A 20,974-nucleotide genomic window follows, 5' to 3' on the forward strand; every position below is an offset into this window, starting at 1 on the left:
GAGTGTACTGACCTTTGGAGAGTTGTGGGTGCCAACAGTTCCCAGACAGCTCCAAGTGTCCGATCTTTATGAGCGGAAAGCCTGGCTCCAATGATCTTTACTGAGCTGTTGGCCCCAGGGTCTTATCTGAGCATGGGCAATTGGAGGCATCAAAGTTTGGCAGCCCAGCTGTCTCCAGTGCCAAAAATGGCAGCCAATGCATGCTCCTGTGACTTTTAAGATCATAATAATTGTGGGTGTGCGGTGCCATCAGGGGTTGGAGGTTCCGGATCTTTGAAGACCTGGACTGTTACATTTTTGCAGAGGCCTGGAGTTTGACATTTTTTCTGAGATGTGGAGTCTGTGTCTACAGAGGCCTGGAGTTTGAGGTTGTTTTAGAGACCTAAAGTTTAAGAGTCTTCAAAAACCTGAGGTTTGAGACTGTTGAAGGATCTGGAAACTGAGCATTTTCAGTCACCTGATGTCTGATATTCTTCACAGATTTGAAGTGAAATCTGTAATTTTAAGTTCTGTGGACACCTTGAACCTGAGTCTCTGCCAAGGTCTGTGCTTGATAGTTTACAGAACCCTGGAGTGTCACAGGCTTCAGACATGTCATCTGCCGGCGTCTTCTTAATTGCGAGATGCCTTGATCTTCAGAGACCTGAGGGTACGGTCATGTTGAGTGCCAACTACTTACATTTTTTAAAAGACGTAAAGACGTTTGCGGTAGATCTATAGGGAACGTTTTAACACTGATACCCTGGGAGCATCATTGGACAGTTGTTTTGTTATGATTTCTATGGAGAGATATTAGGATTATCGGAGTAGGAATGTTGAGTTCCTACTAGAACGCCAACTTAAATGTGTCAGAGATGTGGTATAGGGATCTACAGAGAGTCATCAGTGGTGCTCTTCACAGTAGATCAACCTTAGGTTCATAAGAGAGGTGGTATTGGGATCTGCAGAGAGTGGGATGATGGGTCCTTCGTAGAATTGCGAACTTTGGTTATTCAGAGACGTGGTGTTGGGGCCTTCAGAGAGCTGCGAGTTTGGGTTCTTCATAGTACCCCAAGCTTAGGATTATCAGTAATGTCATTCAGGATCTATAGAGAGTTGTAATGTTGGGTATTTCATAGAAATGTGACATTTGGTTCATCAAAGATATTGAGTTGGGATCTTCAGAAAATTGGGCTGTCTGGTTCTCCATAGCACTCCGAGTGTACATCCGTCACAGATGTGGTGTAGGCACTGTCAGAGAGTTGGGAAGTCAGGTTCTTTATAGTACTGCAAGTTATGGTTCATCCAAGATGAGGTCTTCAAATATTGGTCAGTTGAGTCTTCTGTGAGTTGCAGTGTCCCGATCTTCTTTGAGTTGAGATTTAGGGCTCTGTCGACACCCGGAATGTTTGGAGTCTATTGAAAGTTTCCCCGTGGATAAGAGACACAGTTATTTGGGGAGCGGGTGCGGACTGTGACGAGGCTTCCTCTGGCCCACGAGATCTACATGTGACGTGAAATTCCTGCTCCATCTGACAGCGAAGGTGGACCTGGCAAGACTGCATCTACCTGACACTTGGAATGTACAGGTTCTTATATCTGGGAGTTATGGAGCAATGTGCTACATGACATTTGTGGAAGTCTGGGACCTATGGCTGACATGAGAGGTTGACACATGGGACTGGCAAAATTCTGACTGCTGACATTCAGCTGATATCTAACCCCTGGGAGATGGACATGTGAGAGCCAGGAGAGGGAGGAGCGAAATCAAACAATTGGGACAGAGGAGGACATTTAGCTCCTGGGACATAGACGCAAAGCTAACTGTTGAGATGCAGGTGGATGTTCAACACTTGGAACAGCAATTGAAATGTGATCAATGGGTCAGAGATGAAAGTCCAGCACTTGGAACAGCCATGGACATTTAACCCGGAAAAAAGTGGGAAACTGACCACTTAGGACAGAGATGACAGGCTGACACCTGGGAAAGCGATGTCAATGTGATGCCAAGGACAGAGATGGGCCTCCCCTCCTGGATCTTCCTCAGCCTCATCTTCCTCTTCCTCATCCAGCTCAGTTGCACCAGGTAAGAAGAGCTCGGCAGCCACCATCTAGGAATCTGCCAGCTCTTGTGCCCAATATTAAGAATGCAATAATACAATTTCTATGCCCAATACCATAGCACGTGCACACGGATCTGACACAACATTCCATATAGTTTGGGGGTGTGAATTGCACTAGCAATATGCGTAACCGTTTTTTGCCTTGAGGCAAAATTGTATTTATGCAGTTATCAGATTAACAGCTTTATTTACACGTATTTGCATGAGCGTCCTTTGGAAGTGTTTTAAAGTGTCAAGGCGCACAGATTGTTTGTCCTGCCAGCTCTTTAAGGTCGGTGAAATATTCATGGCATAAACGTGCAGGAATCTACCTCCTAAACATCAACCAAAAAAATCATCCAGGGTAAAACTGATTGTTGGCTGTTGAAACAGGAGTCCAGGTTCAGCCAAACTGTGTGATCCTGGGCAGATCGCCTTATATTCCCAGGTCTCTTTCCCCTTATCTGCCAGAAACGCGGTAGCGCCCAGAAACAGGCACACCGCCAGAATGTAGCGCTTTATAAGACGGACATTTACTATTGTAGGCAAAGTGTTGACGTGAAAACTGTTAAACTGCGAGTCACAGAAAATAAGGACGAATGCACTGATGCGATCACCGTAGAATAAACGCGAAATAGCAATGAAAAATGTAAAACCTAGAAAACATGAAATTGAACCGATGACGACAAATATCACGCAGATCAGGTATGGGGTGCTTGGCATCAAGAGCTCTGCCAATGCGCCGATTCATTGTCTCTTCTGTGCCAGGCTTTCACAGCCCGGATGGTTTCCTGCTGCAGAGAGTGTCTCCCCCCAGAATGTAAGGAGTTTGCTGGCAGCCAGGCGTGGGCTGGTAACTAGGAGCTAAGTTATATATAGACTCGGTGTGTGGCGCGAGATGTTTTGTGTGTGTGTGTCGTGGGGGTAAAGTTTATTTGAATTAGGGAGAGGGGTCCGGGTGTTTGCGGTCGATCTAAGGGGGTGGGGCACGGGGGTGCCCTTGGTCTGTGCCGCAGGGTGATGGTCTGCTGAGGGTGGGCCGGGCAGGGCGGAGTGGGCTGCCCGCCACACTTTTCTTATGATGCGTGTGTGTCACTGTTCTGGAGTGAGGAGGGAGGTGGCAGGGAACACCGCGGGGGTGGAGGGAAGAAGCGGGGGATGGAAGGGGGTGGAGGGGTAGAAGGGTCAAGGCGTAGCGCGCGGGATGAGAGGGTGGGGGAGGGGCAGCGAAAATAAATAGATATGAGGGGGAAGCGGGGGGGGGGGGCTGGGAGGGTGCAAGGCAAAGCGGGGGAGGAACAGAGGAGGGGGAGAGCCCTGAAGATGAGCCCCCATTCCTATTCCTATTGTGAAGCGCTCTGACGCCTTCGGGTAAAGTCCGCGCTATATAAAAATGCATAAATAAATAAATAAATAAATGAGCGTTGGTGGGGGGTGAGGGGTGGTACGGGGGAAGGGAGAGAAAAGGGAGAGCGGTAGATAGAGAAACATTGTAAATTATTGGGACAAGCAGAAGATAGGGAAGGAAAGAGAAGGTTAAAGGAGAGAGGAGAAGTTGGGGACGGGAGAGAGAAGGGTCAAGGTGAAACGAGGGGTCACAGAGCGAAAGTAGAGGGGCGAGACGAGTGTTATATTCGGAAACCAGAAGAGAGTAAAAAGAGGGGAGAAGGAGAGAAGCAACAGCAACCCGGGGGGAGACGTGAAAATAAAAGGGGAAAGGGAACGAAAAACTGAAGAGGGAGAAAGAAAGGCTTGAACGACAGGAGGAGCTGCGCGTTGTGGGGTGAAGTGGGGAGGGAAGTGGTTTCAAGACGGAGGCGGCCGTGAGGAGGGAAGGGAGAGACACAAACCAGAGAAAGAAGTAGAGAACACATTAGGAATTCAGAACAAGAGGGGTGTGTGTGGGGGCGTGGAGGGTAATTGGGGAAGGTGTGAGAGTGGATACACTATAAAACGGGGAGGGGGGGTGCATTCTTACAGCTCATACTAATGTAATGTATGAGCAAAACATCCTCAACCCGATGAGGTGGAGGCCACCCCAAGGGCATTGGTATACAGCCCCCCCCCAACCCCCAAACCCCACGGTGCAGTTGGGCACGTTCTCCTAATTAGAATAGTTAAATGCATGTTGCTTGCGTCAGGTATCTTATAGTGAGCTTAATCAACAAAATGGCGTTTGGATGCCCATAAATCGTAATAACAAAACACTATTTTAAACAGCAAAAAAGATGGCAGTTACACTTTACTAAAATTAATTATTCATTTGAACTTACTATACACTATTCCAGTAATGTTTTAGGGAAAACTTTTAAATCAAATTTTACACAGAAATAATTTTTTTACAAAAGGTAATCGCATTTCAGAACTCTGATCAGAAAAAGACATTACAGATTTAATATATTACAATAATGCACCAATCTACATATCAACACAAAAATGCGTATTACACCGAAGTAACTTGTAGAAGCAAAAGTCTTTCAAAGTCATCATCCCAGACTACAGCCAATGCGCGTTTTGTACGACACAGACCTCTTTTTCAAGGTTTTCATTGATGATACAATTGTTCATCAGATATCAAAAATTTCAAACTTTCAGCAATAATAAGTTATCAATAAGAGCCAGTCTTGTCAAACATCAGCACCACAGTGCTTGTGTCCCATGCCCTTGAACATCCAAATCAAACCGGAAATGACCCGATTCACCATTCACTCTCTGCCATTATTTCCAAGGCTTTTTGTTCAGTGTTTGTTGATGAAAAACAGCATTAGGATAGTTCAGTTCTTCAAATTTGAGGTGGACATCTTTGTTGGGACCGTATCATGGCTCTCCGCTCCTATGAAAGGATTGGTTGTTGTATGGATATTTGTCCGATGTGTCCCCTGGATCAATACATTCATCCACCTCTATTTAAAGGATGGAGATACCGCAGCCAGTGGCGGCGGCCACATATAAAAAGTGGTGGGGTGGGTGGAGAGGGCGAGTTTAATAACAATTATTTAAAAGAAGACTTACCTGAAACTGCTCGCATCCTCCTGCATTGCGCCTCAGTGTTCTTCTTCTTCCTTGTCCCAGCAGGAATTGGGGCAGCATCACAAACTCCCTATGCAATCCCTGCACTGCTCTTATGCTATGAGAGCAAAGTGGGGATTGGCCTGAGTGGGCTCGTTTGATGCAGCGTTCAGGACAGGGAGTCTGTTCTGTTTCTTCAACTCGGCCGTAAAATACAGCCGGGTTGGAGAAACCTAAATGTGCATATGTTTTTGGCCGGCCTGAGACAGCCGGCCAACACACACATGCACACTTAGAAGTGGACAACCAGTCCTCCTCTCCCCTCCTATGGCCCCGCCCCCACCCTGCACACGCCGGGTGAACTACCTTCTTAAAAATAAAACAGTGATAGAATATCGTTTTATTTTTCAGCTGCTAGCTCTGAGCCAGTGGGGCGACACTCCTCCGCAATTGTGTAGGAGCCGCCACTGAGTCCACAGTACACTGCATGCTTCTTTATTAGCATTGGAGCAGCGTACAATCGTCCCCTTGGTGTGGCCTCGTAGTGCTTTCGGGGTTTCCATATCAGACCAGAGGCTGATTTTGTTTGCGATGTTGTGTTTTGGCTACTGTTTTGATTACTTACTCGTAATTATCATTACTCTGATTTCTATAAGTTTATCGTTACAGTCCTTACATCATGAGGTTTGACTCTTCAGGGTTTATCTATCCTAGAGAAAAAATCATTCAAATCCAAACTTGAGAAAGATCCCTTTTCTAAGCTCTATCCCTTCTTATGAGCCATGAAGAGGGTCTAGCCCAGCATCCATCCCGTCAAGGGGTTGCCACACCACACCCCAGGCAAGGAGAACAGAAAACTTGGAATTTGACAAGGAAGACCAGGGCTTGGAGTAATGACGTTACCATTAAGTAAACAATACATCACCTCCTGGTCTCGTCTTTCACACCTGAATCTATCATGAGGACGTACCAAAGCAGAAGAACCAACCGCTGGGCAGTTGGGGAGAGGATGTAGCCTTACGACTTGAGTGGTTGACCTTGAAGCTGGGGAACCGGGTTTGAGTCTCGGCAAGGATGCTCAACATCCTGTGGTTCTGGGCTAATCACTTTATCTCCTCGTGCCTAACAAAAATGAATGTGCCCTCACAAATCTGGGGCTCATGTATAGCGCTCTGATACCCGATGTCTCTTGTCTAGTTTGCGCTATATAAAACTCTACAAAAAAAAAACGCACCGGTAAAATACTAAAGTACTATATTACTTTCATCAACACAGTGAATCGGTATATGGTGGTAAAGTATAGGATCCAGAACCCAATCACCAGAATCAGCTGTCAAATCTATTGTAAGCCATAAACTGTGGGTGGGAGATCCAAGGGGCAGATTTACCACACACCCTTCAGGAAGCCCCCTTTAAAACTGTCCGAGAAATCAAGCCACCCCTGATGGAAGGTCCTCAGACTGGACCTACAGGAGTTGCCCCCAAAGCAAGGTAAGCTACAGAGATGGGCGGGCAGACTCAGTGCCTTAAAGTGACTGTGATCGGGTGTCATACCCGGACTTCAAAAAGATGGTCAACCCGGCAGAAGGAAGCTTTTCTAGACAGATACATAGAAAGGGTCCTGTTAACATCTAAAGAATGAAAACACATTTCTTCAAAGATAAGGGAGGGATGAAACAGAGGTGGAGCCAAGTCCAGGAAACTGGAAAAGTAGAAGGAACATTGGGAGGGAGCACTTAGTCAAGGCCCAACACCGCCTTGTCGAAGAGGAATTGCAGAACGTTTCAGAACAAGGCTCCAGCCTCTAGACCCCGGCCAGGTGATAGGGCCATCAAGAAAGATACAGTTCCAAATAACCTTGTTGTTGTTCCTAGTTCAGGCACTAGATATTACTTTCCGCATCTCCTGTTGCCTGGGAAACAGACTAACACATCTTTTCCTGATCCCGCATGACCGCCGCCATCATGGAATCAGGCACAGCAGCAGTCCTTGGGACAGGCAGGCTATCCTGAGCATGAACTACAGTGCAGTGCCCCGCTCCCTCAACACCCACAGGAGGCAAGATTGAATAACCCAGGCACTGTGCTCTAATGGGGTACACTGAACCCCTGCAACCAGGCCATCCGTTCCACTTGGGACATCCAGAAAGGAGAAAATGTACTTCCAAAAACTCTACCCAAATCCACAGGCCCAGTGAGGGAGGGACCAAGGCATGAAGATGGTTAGGGACAGCTCGATCAGTCTTCCTAAATCTTACAGTACCACCACTGTGGAGCCAAGCACTGACTGGAGCACAGTCACAGGGATAAGACACACAGCTAAAATACACAAAAACATGAGTATGGCAAACAATAATACTTTATTTTGACATGAAAGGCAGACATTCCAGGTCAACCTTGTGAAATAAGGTGAATGTTGGGATTGCTTCTATTTATGGAACAAAGGAAGGGGTGGAGACTAGATACAACTGTTTCAATGTGTGGTTTTTAGGATAAGTAAATCCTGTACACAGGATGAGACTAACCTCGTGACGTAAGAACTGGGACGATGACGACGGACGAGGGGGGACCGATGTCTGTTTGGGGGTTATGTCCTGCTCACCGCTCTGCATGTGTCTCCTTTGGTGTTTGGGAAATGAGGCTGGAGGATTTACCATCTGCGAAGATGGTGGGCATCACCATTGCCTTGTGGATAGAAATAGTCCGAGCTTGTTCGCAGCCCCTTATGTTTCTTGCCTTGATATATATAGTGCTTTAAAGCCATGGTGTGGTGTCTAAGCGCTTGAAGCAGTGCCAACGCATGAATGCCTCATCTTGTTCCCAGCTACCTCCAGCGCCGGACAGATGTGATACTCTGTTTGGGGCCTTTTTATCGCCAACATTTTACCCTTGGTATGACCTTGTGACGTCATTAGCAGTCCCCAGTGTCTTTCTATTAGGTATTGTGGTTTCCTTTCCCTGACAAAAAGACCATTGTCTGAATCAGTTCTTGAAGATGCGTTAGGGGCATTATGTGCGCTGGCATTTATGTGACTGTGTCTTATTTATTGACTTATGGCTGGCTATAAGATTTCATTTATTTGTTCTGGATCAGGAATGAAATAGCGGGGCAACTGCTCGATAGCGGGCATGAGGCTAACTAAATCGCTTTATCCTGGAGAGTTTCTTGGCGGGGAGTTTAAAATCTAAATGAAGGTTGATGCCTGCCACCTGGCCAGTTCGTAGTGGGAAGCTGACCACTATGGTACCAGAATATGTTGTCCGAATATAATGCAGGTAAGGAAAATGGACAACTTGCTGATGCCGGCTTGATATATATAAAAAAAAACAGACATAATTGATGTGCAGTGTGCCCCTCACACCCAGACCAGGTGTCTGTGCACTAGTAACGCCTGGTGGCTTAGTGGACTGATGCATCCACTTAGGAGCCTATGTTTGATATCATGGTCACCTTTTCAAATACCAGCGGGTCCACTCAGCCTTTCATCTTTCTGAGACCGATAAAATAAGTAATATTGAGGGCCATATTATCAAAAACGGCGCCAGGGCCGCTACTGAGAGCCACAACCGGCCCTGGCAAAGTGCTCGCCCTCCCTCCCCCCCACTCGGGGGGGTTGGAGGTGCCGCCGAGCTCTTTGCTGGGGCCGTTTTTTTGCCAATTTTGGTACAGGGCCGATTTTGCTGCAAAATCGGCCCTGTAACAAAAACGGCCCCCGGCGGCCCCAAACCGGCCTCCACCCGTGCGGCGCACCGGGGGATTGCCCGGTGCCCGCTATGGCCAGTCCGGCCCTGAACGGCGCAAACATCATCGCCGCTTTAGCAGCAGAAACTACAGCTAAAGTGACGATGAGAGGCTTGATAATATGCCCTAGAGCAGTGTTTCCCAAACTGTGGTCCGCGGACCCCCAGGGGTCCGTGACACATTCCCAGGGGGTCCGCAGGCAACAGTCTTAAAAGCACAGAAAAGTTTCTTGTATAATTAGCAGCTTTCCAGCAGCAATAAAAGTGTCAAGATAAAGTCAGTGATTAATGTACCTGCTGGAGCATGAGAAGAATTTTGTTTAGTGGCAGCTTTGACTTAACTAATGTAGCACAGAGGGTTAATGTGCCTACTGCAAAGAACGTGTAACATGCATTTTAAAAAGCAGCATTTTATGTGCATAGGTTCATGGTTACTGCTTTTGTCACAGAGATTCTTTTGTTACTGTGCACTTCATAAGTGACAATCGTAATGTAGCAGAGGGACCTATAAACTGTCATCAAAGAGCTGCTTGCAAACTGCATGGTACCAGTTAGTAACTTTTGTTTTTTCCCAGTTATTCATTATCCTGATGCTGCTAAAAAGATTTATTTGGGTGGAAATACATTTTTTTATGTTAAAGTCAGTGCTAGCCACTGTGTTATGTTCTGAATCCTGAGTTTGTGCTTTTCCAGACCAAGCACTCTTTAAACATTTTATATACACACTGATTTACATGTACGATTCAATGTCTCTATATGTGTGTGATGTAAAGTGCTCTGACATCCAACAATGGTATGAGAGATGCTATAAAACAAATGAAATACATGTGACAGAGGGGCTATTACTTCAATATAAAATACTAAGGGCCAGATGTACGATCCGTTTTTATATGCGTGAACAGGTTCGTGAACCCGCTTTCACATGCAAAAACGTATTGGGCCATGTACATTACCTATTTCGCGAGTCGCAATTTGTTTGCGACTCGCTAAATAGGTTTTGCAACTTGCTATTTGGAAGGGGCATTCTCTTCCAAATAGCGAGTCCTAAAACCATGTACAAATGTTTTGCGGTCGAAAAACACTCGCAATTACCACTTACTTCAAGTAGATGGTAATGCATTTGCAAATGGGAAGGGGTCCTCAATGGACCCCTTCCCCTTTGCAAATGCATGCAAAATTATTTTTTAAGGGCAGGCAGAGGTCCCTGGGAAAACGTTTCATTTTCTTTTTTTTTTTAAATGCATGGTAAATGGGCTGCATTTTTTTTTAAACTGCTTTATTTAAAAGCAGTCCCAGACATGGTGGCCTGCAGAGCCCAGCAGGCACCATACCTAGGAGGGCTGGCATTCCCAATAGGCTCGCAAATTGCGAGAGGCTCATTAATATTAATGAACCTCGCAATTTGCGACCCCATTGGGAATCCGAAACAGTGTTAAACACACTGTTGTACATTTCATTGAGCGACTCGCAATTTGCCACTCGCAATGTGTCGCCAATTGCGATGCGCTAAATGAAATGGTCGTACATCTGGCCCCAAAATCCTTAGGGGCAGATTTACAAGCCCCTTGCTCCTCTTTTACGCCACCGTTGCGTCACTTTCGTGATGCAGCGGCGATGCAAAAGATGCGCCATGGTGCAGGGTATTTACAACGTGACGCATCTGAGAGAGACGCCACGTTGTAAAGCCCTGCGCCAGAAGGAGGCGTTCTGGCACAGGAACGCCTCCTAAAAGTGGCTGAGTGAAATCTACAAGATTTCACTCAGTCACTTTGGGGCCCATGCTGCGTCAAAACCCTGCGCCTGCTTGAAGAAGGCGTAAGGATTGACGCAGTATTAACAAGATTCGCCCCCCCAGAGCATTGCTGGAGCTGTGTCGCACTTGCGACGCAACTCCAGCAATGCGCCACCTTTACGGCACAGATGCGTCATGCATCTGTGCTTTTTTGCCCCATGAGGCGCAGCATTGTAAATGCGGCACATCAATGTTGGCGGAGGCATGGCACACAATAAGTGGCACATCCCTGCTGATATGCATGGATGCGTCACTTATTGTAAATCTGCCCCTAAGTACTTTGAGTCTTTGTTTTGTGTGCACACGTGTGTATTTTTTTCGAATTACTGTTTTAATATTTGAAATTTAACTCATACAAATTGCTTGGGGGTCCCCGGCTTCCAGTGGTGACTCAATGGGGGTCCTCAGGAGTCAAAAGTTTGGGAATCACTGCCCTAGAGAATTCCAAGAGAAGCCCAGGTTTTATGTCCTTGACACCGGAACCTGGGCTTCTATTGGAATTCTCTAGGGCATATTATCAAGCCGCTAAAGCGGCGATTATGTTTGCGCCGTTCTTGATTATATGGCCCTGAGATGGGTAACAATAAACATCTGTTATTCAGCTCCAAGATGCCCTTGGGTGAGTGTGCGCTTTACAAATACACATGTTAAGGTATGTAATAGATGTGTCCCTGCTTACCGATCGTCAAGGTCCTCCTTTTACCCGTCTTTTCCTCTCTCCTGCCTATCTTTATACCTCTACCCTCTCAGCTTCTTCCTCTTTTTCACTCTCTCCATCCTATCCTCTTCTGTCTCTCACTTACGCCTCTCTCTCTCTTACTAGGTTCTCATTTATCTCCGTTCAATATGCCATCCTTATTTCTGAACACATTCTCTTGGTCGTTCTTTGCCCCTTTTCCTCGTCCTTATCTTATTTCTCATCCCTCCCATCATTATCTCCGTTTTCCATTCAGTCACTTATTCCGCTCCTCCTCTCGTTTCTATATTTCACCACCCCATTTTCATTTGTCTTCTCTCTTCTCTGTTTTTCCTTTTTCCTCTGGTTCCATTTCCCCTGTAGATTACATGTAAACACGGAACTAGGCCACATTCGCGCTGCGTTAAAAAAAAAAAAACAATCTGAGTGGGCGGCCTCTAAAATAACTTCAGCCGGTGCAAGGCAGGATGGGCACACACACCTCTGTGCCGCGGTGCCTCTGCACCAGCCGCACCACTGATAGCTAGGTCCCTGATTCTTTCAGGAAAAGACAGGGAATATATCGTTTTAGACATGGTCAGCGACTAGCTGCCGCCTCCCCCCCAATCCGGCACCCAACACCAAGGAACGTGGACACGAGACGTGTTTACTCTTTGGAAGGCGGGCGCTAGTCGCCCGGCCGTATTTATTAAAGTATGAAATTAAAAAGGGTTTTAATTGCATAATCAACAATGAAATACAAAAATCAGCAGGACATTCAGTTATACAATCGTTATCAACAAGTTTGAGAGCCTGACCTTAACAAAACTCTAATACAAGTTGTTCCTAGCTTAACTAAACATCCTATCTTGATTTTTGTACATTTCTGGCCATATGGCAGGGTCACTACCGGTGTCAGGTCCTACAAGCTGCGCCTTCCCCTTAGAAGTGCGCATGCGCAGTGTTACCCCGGGAATTGCCCGGTCTACGCCCCAAACTCCATTTACCCACTAAAGGAGGGCCCTTACTCTGCGCCGGTGGCGTCATGAGTCCACGCGCGCGGGGTGGCTACCAGCCTAAGGAAAGCGTGAACTACTCCTACCCGCGCTCCTTTGCATATTACCTTGCCCCTGGAGTACTGGGAGTGGCCCGCAGGCTCCTCCCCCTGGGCGGGAACCTCCATAGGATGATGCCCGCCCCCTCAGACCTCAAATATGTGCTCACCGATAATGACCTTACCGCATGCCCCATACCTAATAAATACGACGACCTATGGAAAAAAGTCTAAAGGACAACTACACTGGCTAATAAATAACAGTATCCACGCATAGCTAAAGGGGAAAAAAGGCCTAACGACACATGGCATAAAATTACAATTCGGTTCACGCATGTTGCTCATAATCACAATCACTACGTATATCTACAAAGGGAAAAAAGGCCTAAAGACACATATCTTCAAATATAGTTCACTTCACACATCATTTTTCTACAAAGGGAAAAAAAAAAGTCCTGACAACAGATCACCAAACACCACAACAACCTACTCTCTCCCGCGGTCTATACTTATGAAACTTACCATTAGACCGGACATAACGCTGCTTAAACTTTGTACCAAGGGATGGTGGGTGGGAAACAAAGAAGCCCCGAACGCGGGGCACAACGTTCAGCGAGGGAGCGTCCAGGGACAAGGGAGTCTCCTGGGCGCTCCCTACCTCTTATTCCCGAGGGGCCGGGTGGCCCCTCCTCACGCCCGCCCCCCCGACCCGGAACCAGTCCATTGATTCCGGGTCAGGAGGGGCGCCGGCCAATCGGCGGTGGGCCGCGCCCCCAGGGCACGCCCCCACCGTCGAAGGACCCGAGGGGAGAGGGGGTGAGGCGGTCGCCGCGCCGCCATGCGTGCGGGGGGGCCGAGGGCCCCCCCTTTTCACATGGTCAGCGACTAGCTGCCGCCTCCCCCCCAATCCGGCACCCAACACCAAGGAACGTGGACACGAGACGTGTTTACTCTTTGGAAGGCGGGCGCTAGTCGCCCGGCCGTATTTATTAAAGTATGAAATTAAAAAAGGGTTTTAATTGCATAATCAACAATGAAATACAAAAATCAGCAGGACATTCAGTTATACAATCGTTATCAACAAGTTTGAGAGCCTGACCTTAACAAAACTCTAATACAAGTTGTTCCTAGCTTAACTAAACATCCTATCTTGATTTTTGTACATTTCTGGCCATATGGCAGGGTCACTACCGGTGTCAGGTCCTACAAGCTGCGCCTTCCCCTTAGAAGTGCGCATGCGCAGTGTTACCCCGGGAATTGCCCGGTCTACGCCCCAAACTCCATTTACCCACTAAAGGAGGGCCCTTACTCTGCGCCGGTGGCGTCATGAGTCCACGCGCGCGGGGTGGCTACCAGCCTAAGGAAAGCGTGAACTACTCCTACCCGCGCTCCTTTGCATATTACCTTGCCCCTGGAGTACTGGGAGTGGCCCGCAGGCTCCTCCCCCTGGGCGGGAACCTCCATAGGATGATGCCCGCCCCCTCAGACCTCAAATATGTGCTCACCGATAATGACCTTACCGCCACAGGCCAGTATTGTTAACCGACGATCTGGCCTCCCCCTCTAGCCCCTATCTAAGGACACAGCCTCCTACCCCAGCCCTCCAGCCAAGCCCAGATATTGTCAGCCCATAGGACATTACCCTCTTCTGTCAGATGAACCCCGTCTTTCAAGTAATATTTTTGACCCCAGATGCACCCATGAGGTATTGACTGTAACACGGGGGTTCGGAACAACCTATCCAGCCGTGTGTTGATCCTCTTTACCGAGTGATTCAACGCCCTGACTGAATCGCCCCCCCGCCACTGAAGTCGAGGTATTAGTTGTGACCATACTAGTGTGCACCCGGGGCAGGTCCTAGCTATCCAACCCGCTGTTGAGATAATCTCCTCAATCAAGGTGCGCCTGCCCAGTGTTGCCAAATCGTTCTCCCCAAGGTGAAGTATCACCACTGACGGTGGAGCCCGCTGGCGTGCTAACAGCCCTTGGAAGAATCCCCTAAACTCGTGAAGACACAACCCTCCTCTGCCAAAGAACGTGATATTCAACTCTAGTTGTGCCGCCCTTTCCTTCTTGTCACCTGACAGGAAAACACATTCCGCTCGCTTAACATATGAATGACCAACAATCCAGACATTGTTCTTTGTTGTTTCCTGGTCGCCGCTCCGTGCCGATGAATATTGGCGGTGCCCGACGACAAATTCCTCCCCTGCGTAACAGGTCTGAGAAACTGTAAGAGAGCGGAAAAGAGACCAAGCGTGAGTGACAGGTAATCATAGCATGTCAATCCGAACATAACGTTTATAGCAGTCTGACGACCACCTCCCAATTGTCTTCACTCTTTCCACTGGGAGGCCCCCCGCCACCGCCTCAGTTGCTGCCCCAATCCTGAAGGAATGAGATCCAAAATCTCTAGGATCAAGACCCGCTTTTGTAACCCCTATTTCGAACACTCTCCTGAATTGATACCTGGTCAAGGGGCTCCCGTCGGCGTGACAGAGCAACGCCCTGCCTGCTGAACCGACCAATAATCCCATGAGTGATTCCACGTGCCTCACCGGGCAGCACGGGTTGGCGGGGGCCCGTTGCAGAACTATGGTGTGACCCCTAGCTTCTTGATCGGTCTTTGATTTCTGGATAATCACCCACATGGTGTCACCCCTTATCGTCACCCCAGCCTTCTGCAAGCCACCTAGTATGTCAGCCTTAGATCCTGCCACAAGTTCACTAATTCTCAGTGCCCCATAAAATGCCAGGGAGAATGCCGCCCTAAAAAGAAGCACTTCCCACTCTGAGTTACACACAATCTCCAGCGTGCCCAGTAAGGCTGTTAGCCGGGCCAACCCCATGGGCTTCCTCTTATCCTTCTGGTGTCCTTGAATACGGCGCCATCCCCTTAAAGCCTTGCGTATCATAAAGGTATTGGTGGGATCCCGGAAGCCCCTAGCTTGAGCGAAGAATGACACTGCTGCCCTATGTCTGGTTGCCGCTGCTACTGAGCGCCCCTCTTTGTGCATCCATTCTAAATAGGCTGCAAACCCATCCTCCTTCGCCCAAAGCACTTCCCACTGTGGCCCCAAAAAAGAACAATAAGACAGAAACGCCCCTTCGTAAGCCGTCTTGGTCCTGGGGGCTAGGCTAGCGACCACGAGGTCTTGTAATCTGGGGCACCAATCTGCCAAAGTACTGCTGGGAAGTGTGCTGGCGAGGGGTCTGCTGTGGGGAGATGTTCCCTGAAAACCTGCATTTTGAAGCGAGAAAGGGCGTCAGCAGCATTGTTTAAAACACCAGGGACATGTTTGGCTCTAAAATTAGCATTCAGTTTAAGGCAACGCAGAACAATTTCTTTGATCAGACGAAGTATGAAAGGACACCGCGCCCCCTGCTGATTGACACATTCCACCACTGTCATGTTATCTGACCAAAAAACCACTGATTGGTTACATAGGTGTTCGGGCCAAACCATCAGTGCCACCCATATTGGAAAAAGTTCCAGGAAGCCAATGTTGCCGAGCAAACCCCATGTGTTCCATTCTTCTGGCCATTGTTGAGCGACCCACCTATTCCCTAGGATGGCACCAAAGCCCACACTACCGGCCGCATCGGTCCATAGTCCTAACTCCGCTGATGTAGTGAGCGGGCCGGGCCAGACCACCCTACCGTTAAAATCCTCCAGGAATGCCATCCAAATAAGCATATCCTGGCGAATTTCAGACGATAGGCGCGTGCGGTGGTGCTTTTCCCTCAGCCCCTGCATCGCGTGCGCGATGGAGCGAGAGAAGGGGCGAGCCATTGGGATGATTCTTAATGCGAAATTCAGTTGCCCCACCACCTCCTGTAATTGCTGCAAAGTGACCTTCTCCTTCCGGAGGCATAACTGTAGCGACGTCTTGAATTTGCGCACCTTGTCCTTAGGTAGTCTAAAACATTTCTCCATCGAGTCAATCTCGATGCCCAGAAATTCCAAGCAGGTGGTCGGGCCCACCGTCTTCCCAGGCGCAAGCGGGACCCCAAAAGCCCGCATGAGCACGCAAAATTCCTGCAATGCTAGTGCGCACTCCTGAGAACCCGCTGTACCGAGGAAGAGGAAATCATCTAAGTAATGCATGACCCTTTGGTGGCCTGTCACCTGTCTCATGGCCCATTCAAGAAATGAACTAAACATCTCAAAGTAGGCGCAAGAAATAGAACAACCCATAGGCATGCATTTGTCCATGTAGAACCTATCTCTAAAGGTGAAACCTAAAAGATGTTGGTCTGCCGGGTGGACTGGGAGGAGGCGGAAGGCGGACTCTATGTCTGATTTCGCCATCAGCGCCCCGGGTCCAGTGGCCTGTAATAAGGTCACAGCCTGATCAAAAGAGGCGTACTTAACACTACAGATATCTTCGTCAATGGCATCATTCAGTGAGGCCCCCTTTGGCGCTGATAGGTTATGAATCAATCTGAATTGCCCCTTCTCTTTCTTGGGGACAACTCCCAGTGGGGAACACACAAAGTTGTGTACTGGCACTGCAGAAAAAGGGCCAGATATCCTGCCTAAGGAAAGCTCCTTGTCAATTTTGGCGGCCACAACAGCCGGATTGTGTGTGACTGATAATTGATTTCTACAGTGCGCACTGCCTGTGTATCCCCCGGCTGGGATCCTAAAACCTTTAGAAAAACCTTCCTGGAGTAGGGTGGCCGCTTTGTGGTCAGGGTATCTGTTCAAGAATGGAATCATTGCCACCACATCCACTGGAGTGGGGGGGCGTGACGTGTCTGACTTATAGTGGCCTTCCCCTACCTCTCTGTCCCGTGTTACCTTGCTTGGACCTACAGGTAGATTCTGGATGAGAGGGGTGCCCACAGGAGGCACATGCATGCCTAAACTTACACGCGGCCCTTGTGCAGGTACGCTTATTAAAATCCCAGCACACTCCTTTCTTCTCTGGCCCACCTGCCCTAAATTTCCCAGGTACTTCACTCGTTTGGGGGGGCCGAAAGGGCTGCTGCGGTCTAGTGAACACCCTGCCCGCACCGAACTGAGGGGGAGGTGCAGTGTCAGAGAACTGTTTGTGCCAGGCCATGGAATCTACCGAGTCCCATGGTAATGCTCTATTGAATTCCAATGCCTTCCTAAAATTTACATCATAACCCTTCCATGCTTCCCCAGAATACTGCTGACTCCACCCCACAATCCTGCTCGAGTAGCAAGCCAATGCAGCCTGCAGATCTGGAGGACGCTCAGCCTTAACTGCAGTGAAAACGGCCCATGCTTGCATCCAATTATTGAGATTTTCCTCAACCCTGAATCTAGTACACTGCGCCCTCCATTCACTTGGGAGCATCCACTCTTTCAGTGCTTTCGCCTGCTCCATTTCCCTATTATCCAATAATAAAGAATAAATGTACACGTATTTGTCAGCCCAAATCATTTCTTTAACAGCTAAAGACACATGTTGAGCTAGATTTTCGCTCCTGGAAGGTACTACACCGTCCCCCAAGAGCGGCAATGCCACTTCCTTACCAAGCGCGGGCACCGGGGGCGGCTGCCCTTGTACTCCGTCCAGCTGGGGAACACTTGAACCTGCAAGGGGAGAAGAAATTGGCAATGCAACACTGTCGGCGATCGGTGCCGATCTGATTTTTTCTACGAACCTTGCCGCCTCTGCCGCATGGTCTGCAGAATTCGGGAAGGCTCCTCCTTTTTGGAGCCATGGCATCATGGCCGTTAACTGAGATAACAATTCGGGTGGCATTGAATCTACGTTACCCCCCGGGACAACAGGTACCACTGGGGTTATGCCCAGTGGTCCTGGCACAGCTGGCAGAGCGGGCGCCGGGTGTGGCCCGCCTGTACCCGGGATTGTGGGCACCGGTGCGGAAGCAGCCCCAGCGTCTACTGGTTGACCTGTCGGCACCGGCACCACAGGGGCAATGGGTGTAGGCACATGCGGGGGTGGGACCACCGCGGGGGGTGCGGCGGGTAACGGATCCCCTGGGCCTGGGGTGGGGACCGCCTCCCTGGGTCTTTTGGACCTAGGTTTCCCTTGCGGGGTGACAAATTCCCCTCTTGGCACTGGTGCCACCCTCTTGCGGACCGGTCTCCCGGACGGGCCCGGTGCCTCGCCCTCTCTATCCTCCAACCGCGCTTCCCGCTCCTTAATTTGTCCTAGCTGTTGCTTAATGTCGCTCATCTCCCGCATCATAGCCCGCATCATAGCCTCCATGTTGGACCCCCTTTTTCCACCCCTTGGACCCGGCATGACACTTACCCTCACAGACAAAAACCCCCGCTGCCTACTCTGTTCTCAACAGGTCAACTGTGTGTACCTTTCAGATGGAGGGTCACCAGGGGGCTTTCAGCACCATGCAACGGCGACCGCAACACTAGCGGCTTGTCCGCTTATGTAAAGGGGTGAGTAAACCTAATGTAGACCCACCCGGCGGCCACCAGGAGCGATGAATGCTAGCCCCCCGTACCCCTCTTACCGACCAGTCACTTGTCCTCGCCTGCGATAATGATCTGCGGCCCCCGCTCACACCACGTTGCGTGCTGGATACTCTTACGTCCTGTCCGCTAGTGGATGGTCCCAATAACGTCGTTTAAATTGCCTGGAATTAAAAACTTGTGTTATCACCGTGTATAAGCGATATTAAAAAAGTACACTCCGTCCAAGGCCAGGACCAATCTGGACCCGTACACCCCAGAACTGTAAGGATATGACAATAAATCACTTGATACTCGAAATCACGTTAGTGAAAACCTTATAAAATTATCACCTCGTTTTCAAGAAATGCGCCCTTTGTGTCACATCCAGGAACATGAATTATAAAACACTGCAGCGTAGCGTGAAAAACAATTACATAGATGTTCTTCGTGCAAATGACATTAATCATAAATCACTTAATCACCAATCCTAACCTTGTCAGAAATGGCCCCTTGTTTCACCCTACAATTGTACACCTTGTTTGATGATCACCTCGTTCAATAACTGGAGAGGACTGGACCAGGGGCCTCATACATTAGAAGAACGCGCTCCACCAATGCGCCACACTCGGTGTCTAAAACCTTGCTAATTCCCTGCCCGCTCTCGCTGGGCTCCCACCACACGCGTATCTCGCCTTATTATCGTAGATGCGGGCGAAACCACAGTTCGTTCTTGTCCCGCGCTTACATAAACCCCACCCTTGTTCCCTCGCTGTTCCGCGCTCTTTTGGCGCTACGGAGCACCTCTATTACTTGCTGCCGGCCCGCTGCAAGGCTCTGCCCCCCCGCGCCACAAATACCGTGTGCGGTCACCGTACGCGCCGCTTCCGAGACTAAAACCCGGCCTGGAATCCTCACGCAAACACCTCCGCCGGCGCCTCAGTCTGCTGGCCCGTGTCCCTTACACGCTGCTCTCCTTGGCGGCCTGGTTCAACGCGGCTGATGATCACACGCGGCCCTTGCTCCTGAAAGAAAATAAAACCATACACGCTCCCCGTCAGCCGCCTCACGTCGCCTCGCGCCCTGGGCGATAGTCTCCAGATCCGCTTCAGCTGAAAAAGAAAGGAAAGAAATTACCAAACAAAGAAGCCCCGAACGCGGGGCACAACGTTCAGCGAGGGAGCGTCCAGGGACAAGGGAGTCTCCTGGGCGCTCCCTACCTCTTATTCCCGAGGGGCCGGGTGGCCCCTCCTCACGCCCGCCCCCCCCGACCCGGAACCAGTCCATTGATTCCGGGTCAGGAGGGGCGCCGGCCAATCGGCGGTGGGCCGCGCCCCCAGGGCACGCCCCCACCGTCGAAGGACCCGAGGGGAGAGGGGGTGAGGCGGTCGCCGCGCCGCCATGCGTGCGGGGGGGCCGAGGGCCCCCCCTTTTCAGAAACGTAACCTTCATTTTCGAAGGCTGACTTTGATGGACTCTTGCTTTTCTTTTTACAATCTCACCAATGATGGCTTTGGCTTCACAATTTCCATTGAGATCATTTATTGCCTCAAAGCTCACTGAAATGTAAAGGGGAAGCCACGAATTCACCCTTAACGGATGGAGTTATGAGAAAGAAAAAATGCTTCGCGTTCTCCATAAATGGTGTCAATGTGGCGCTGGCCTTGCTGTGTCGTGGACTCTCCGGGATATAAAGTTAACTTGTCCCGCCGGGGCATCCGCCTGCTCGTTCGCTTAGGAGTGACCCGGAAGAAGACGCACTCGTAGGAAGATACATTGCATACACCTGAGAGAAATATCACTCGACAGAAAGCTGGCGTTGAGTGTAAGGCCTAAGAGTGGAACCAATCATATCTTAGTGTGCATTTAATCATTTTCATGGGGACGAGTGTAACAGAAGTAATATGGGATTGATTTCAGGACAGTGAGCATACAATAACCCCCTTCTCCCAAGAGTGAGTATGTTCATATTTACTCTACTCGGTAAACATCGTTTAAAATGCAGTGTTTACACCGCACGACCTTTACCACGCTGCCATTACAACGCAAGTCGTTACTACGACTTGCGCTGGATGGCGCTGTTGGTTAAGGAATATTGTAATTTTATATTCCAACACCTTCCCTACTGTTACGTGGACTGGTGTTGGAATATAAAATTATAAAAATCCACGATCCGCGCCCTCCAACGCAAGTCGTTGTAACGACTTGCG

General features: G+C 49.2%; 1 protein-coding gene across 1 annotated transcript in view; it reads left to right on the forward strand.

Annotated features, from left to right (window-relative positions):
* Nucleotides 1-1,133: 1,133 nt before the first annotated feature.
* Nucleotides 1,134-20,974, forward strand: part of GABRD (gamma-aminobutyric acid type A receptor subunit delta) — a 282,381-nt gene continuing 262,540 nt past the window's right edge. Inside the window, exon 1 of the mRNA XM_078640922.1 lies at nt 1,134-2,065. Coding sequence (XP_078497048.1) covers nt 1,983-2,065 — 83 coding nt within the window. The 5' untranslated portion in view covers nt 1,134-1,982. The remainder of the gene's footprint in view (nt 2,066-20,974) is intronic.

The sequence above is a fragment of the Lissotriton helveticus genome, chromosome 5_1, assembly GCF_964261635.1.
Source record: "Lissotriton helveticus chromosome 5_1, aLisHel1.1, whole genome shotgun sequence".
Taxonomy (NCBI): Eukaryota; Metazoa; Chordata; class Amphibia; order Caudata; family Salamandridae; genus Lissotriton; species Lissotriton helveticus.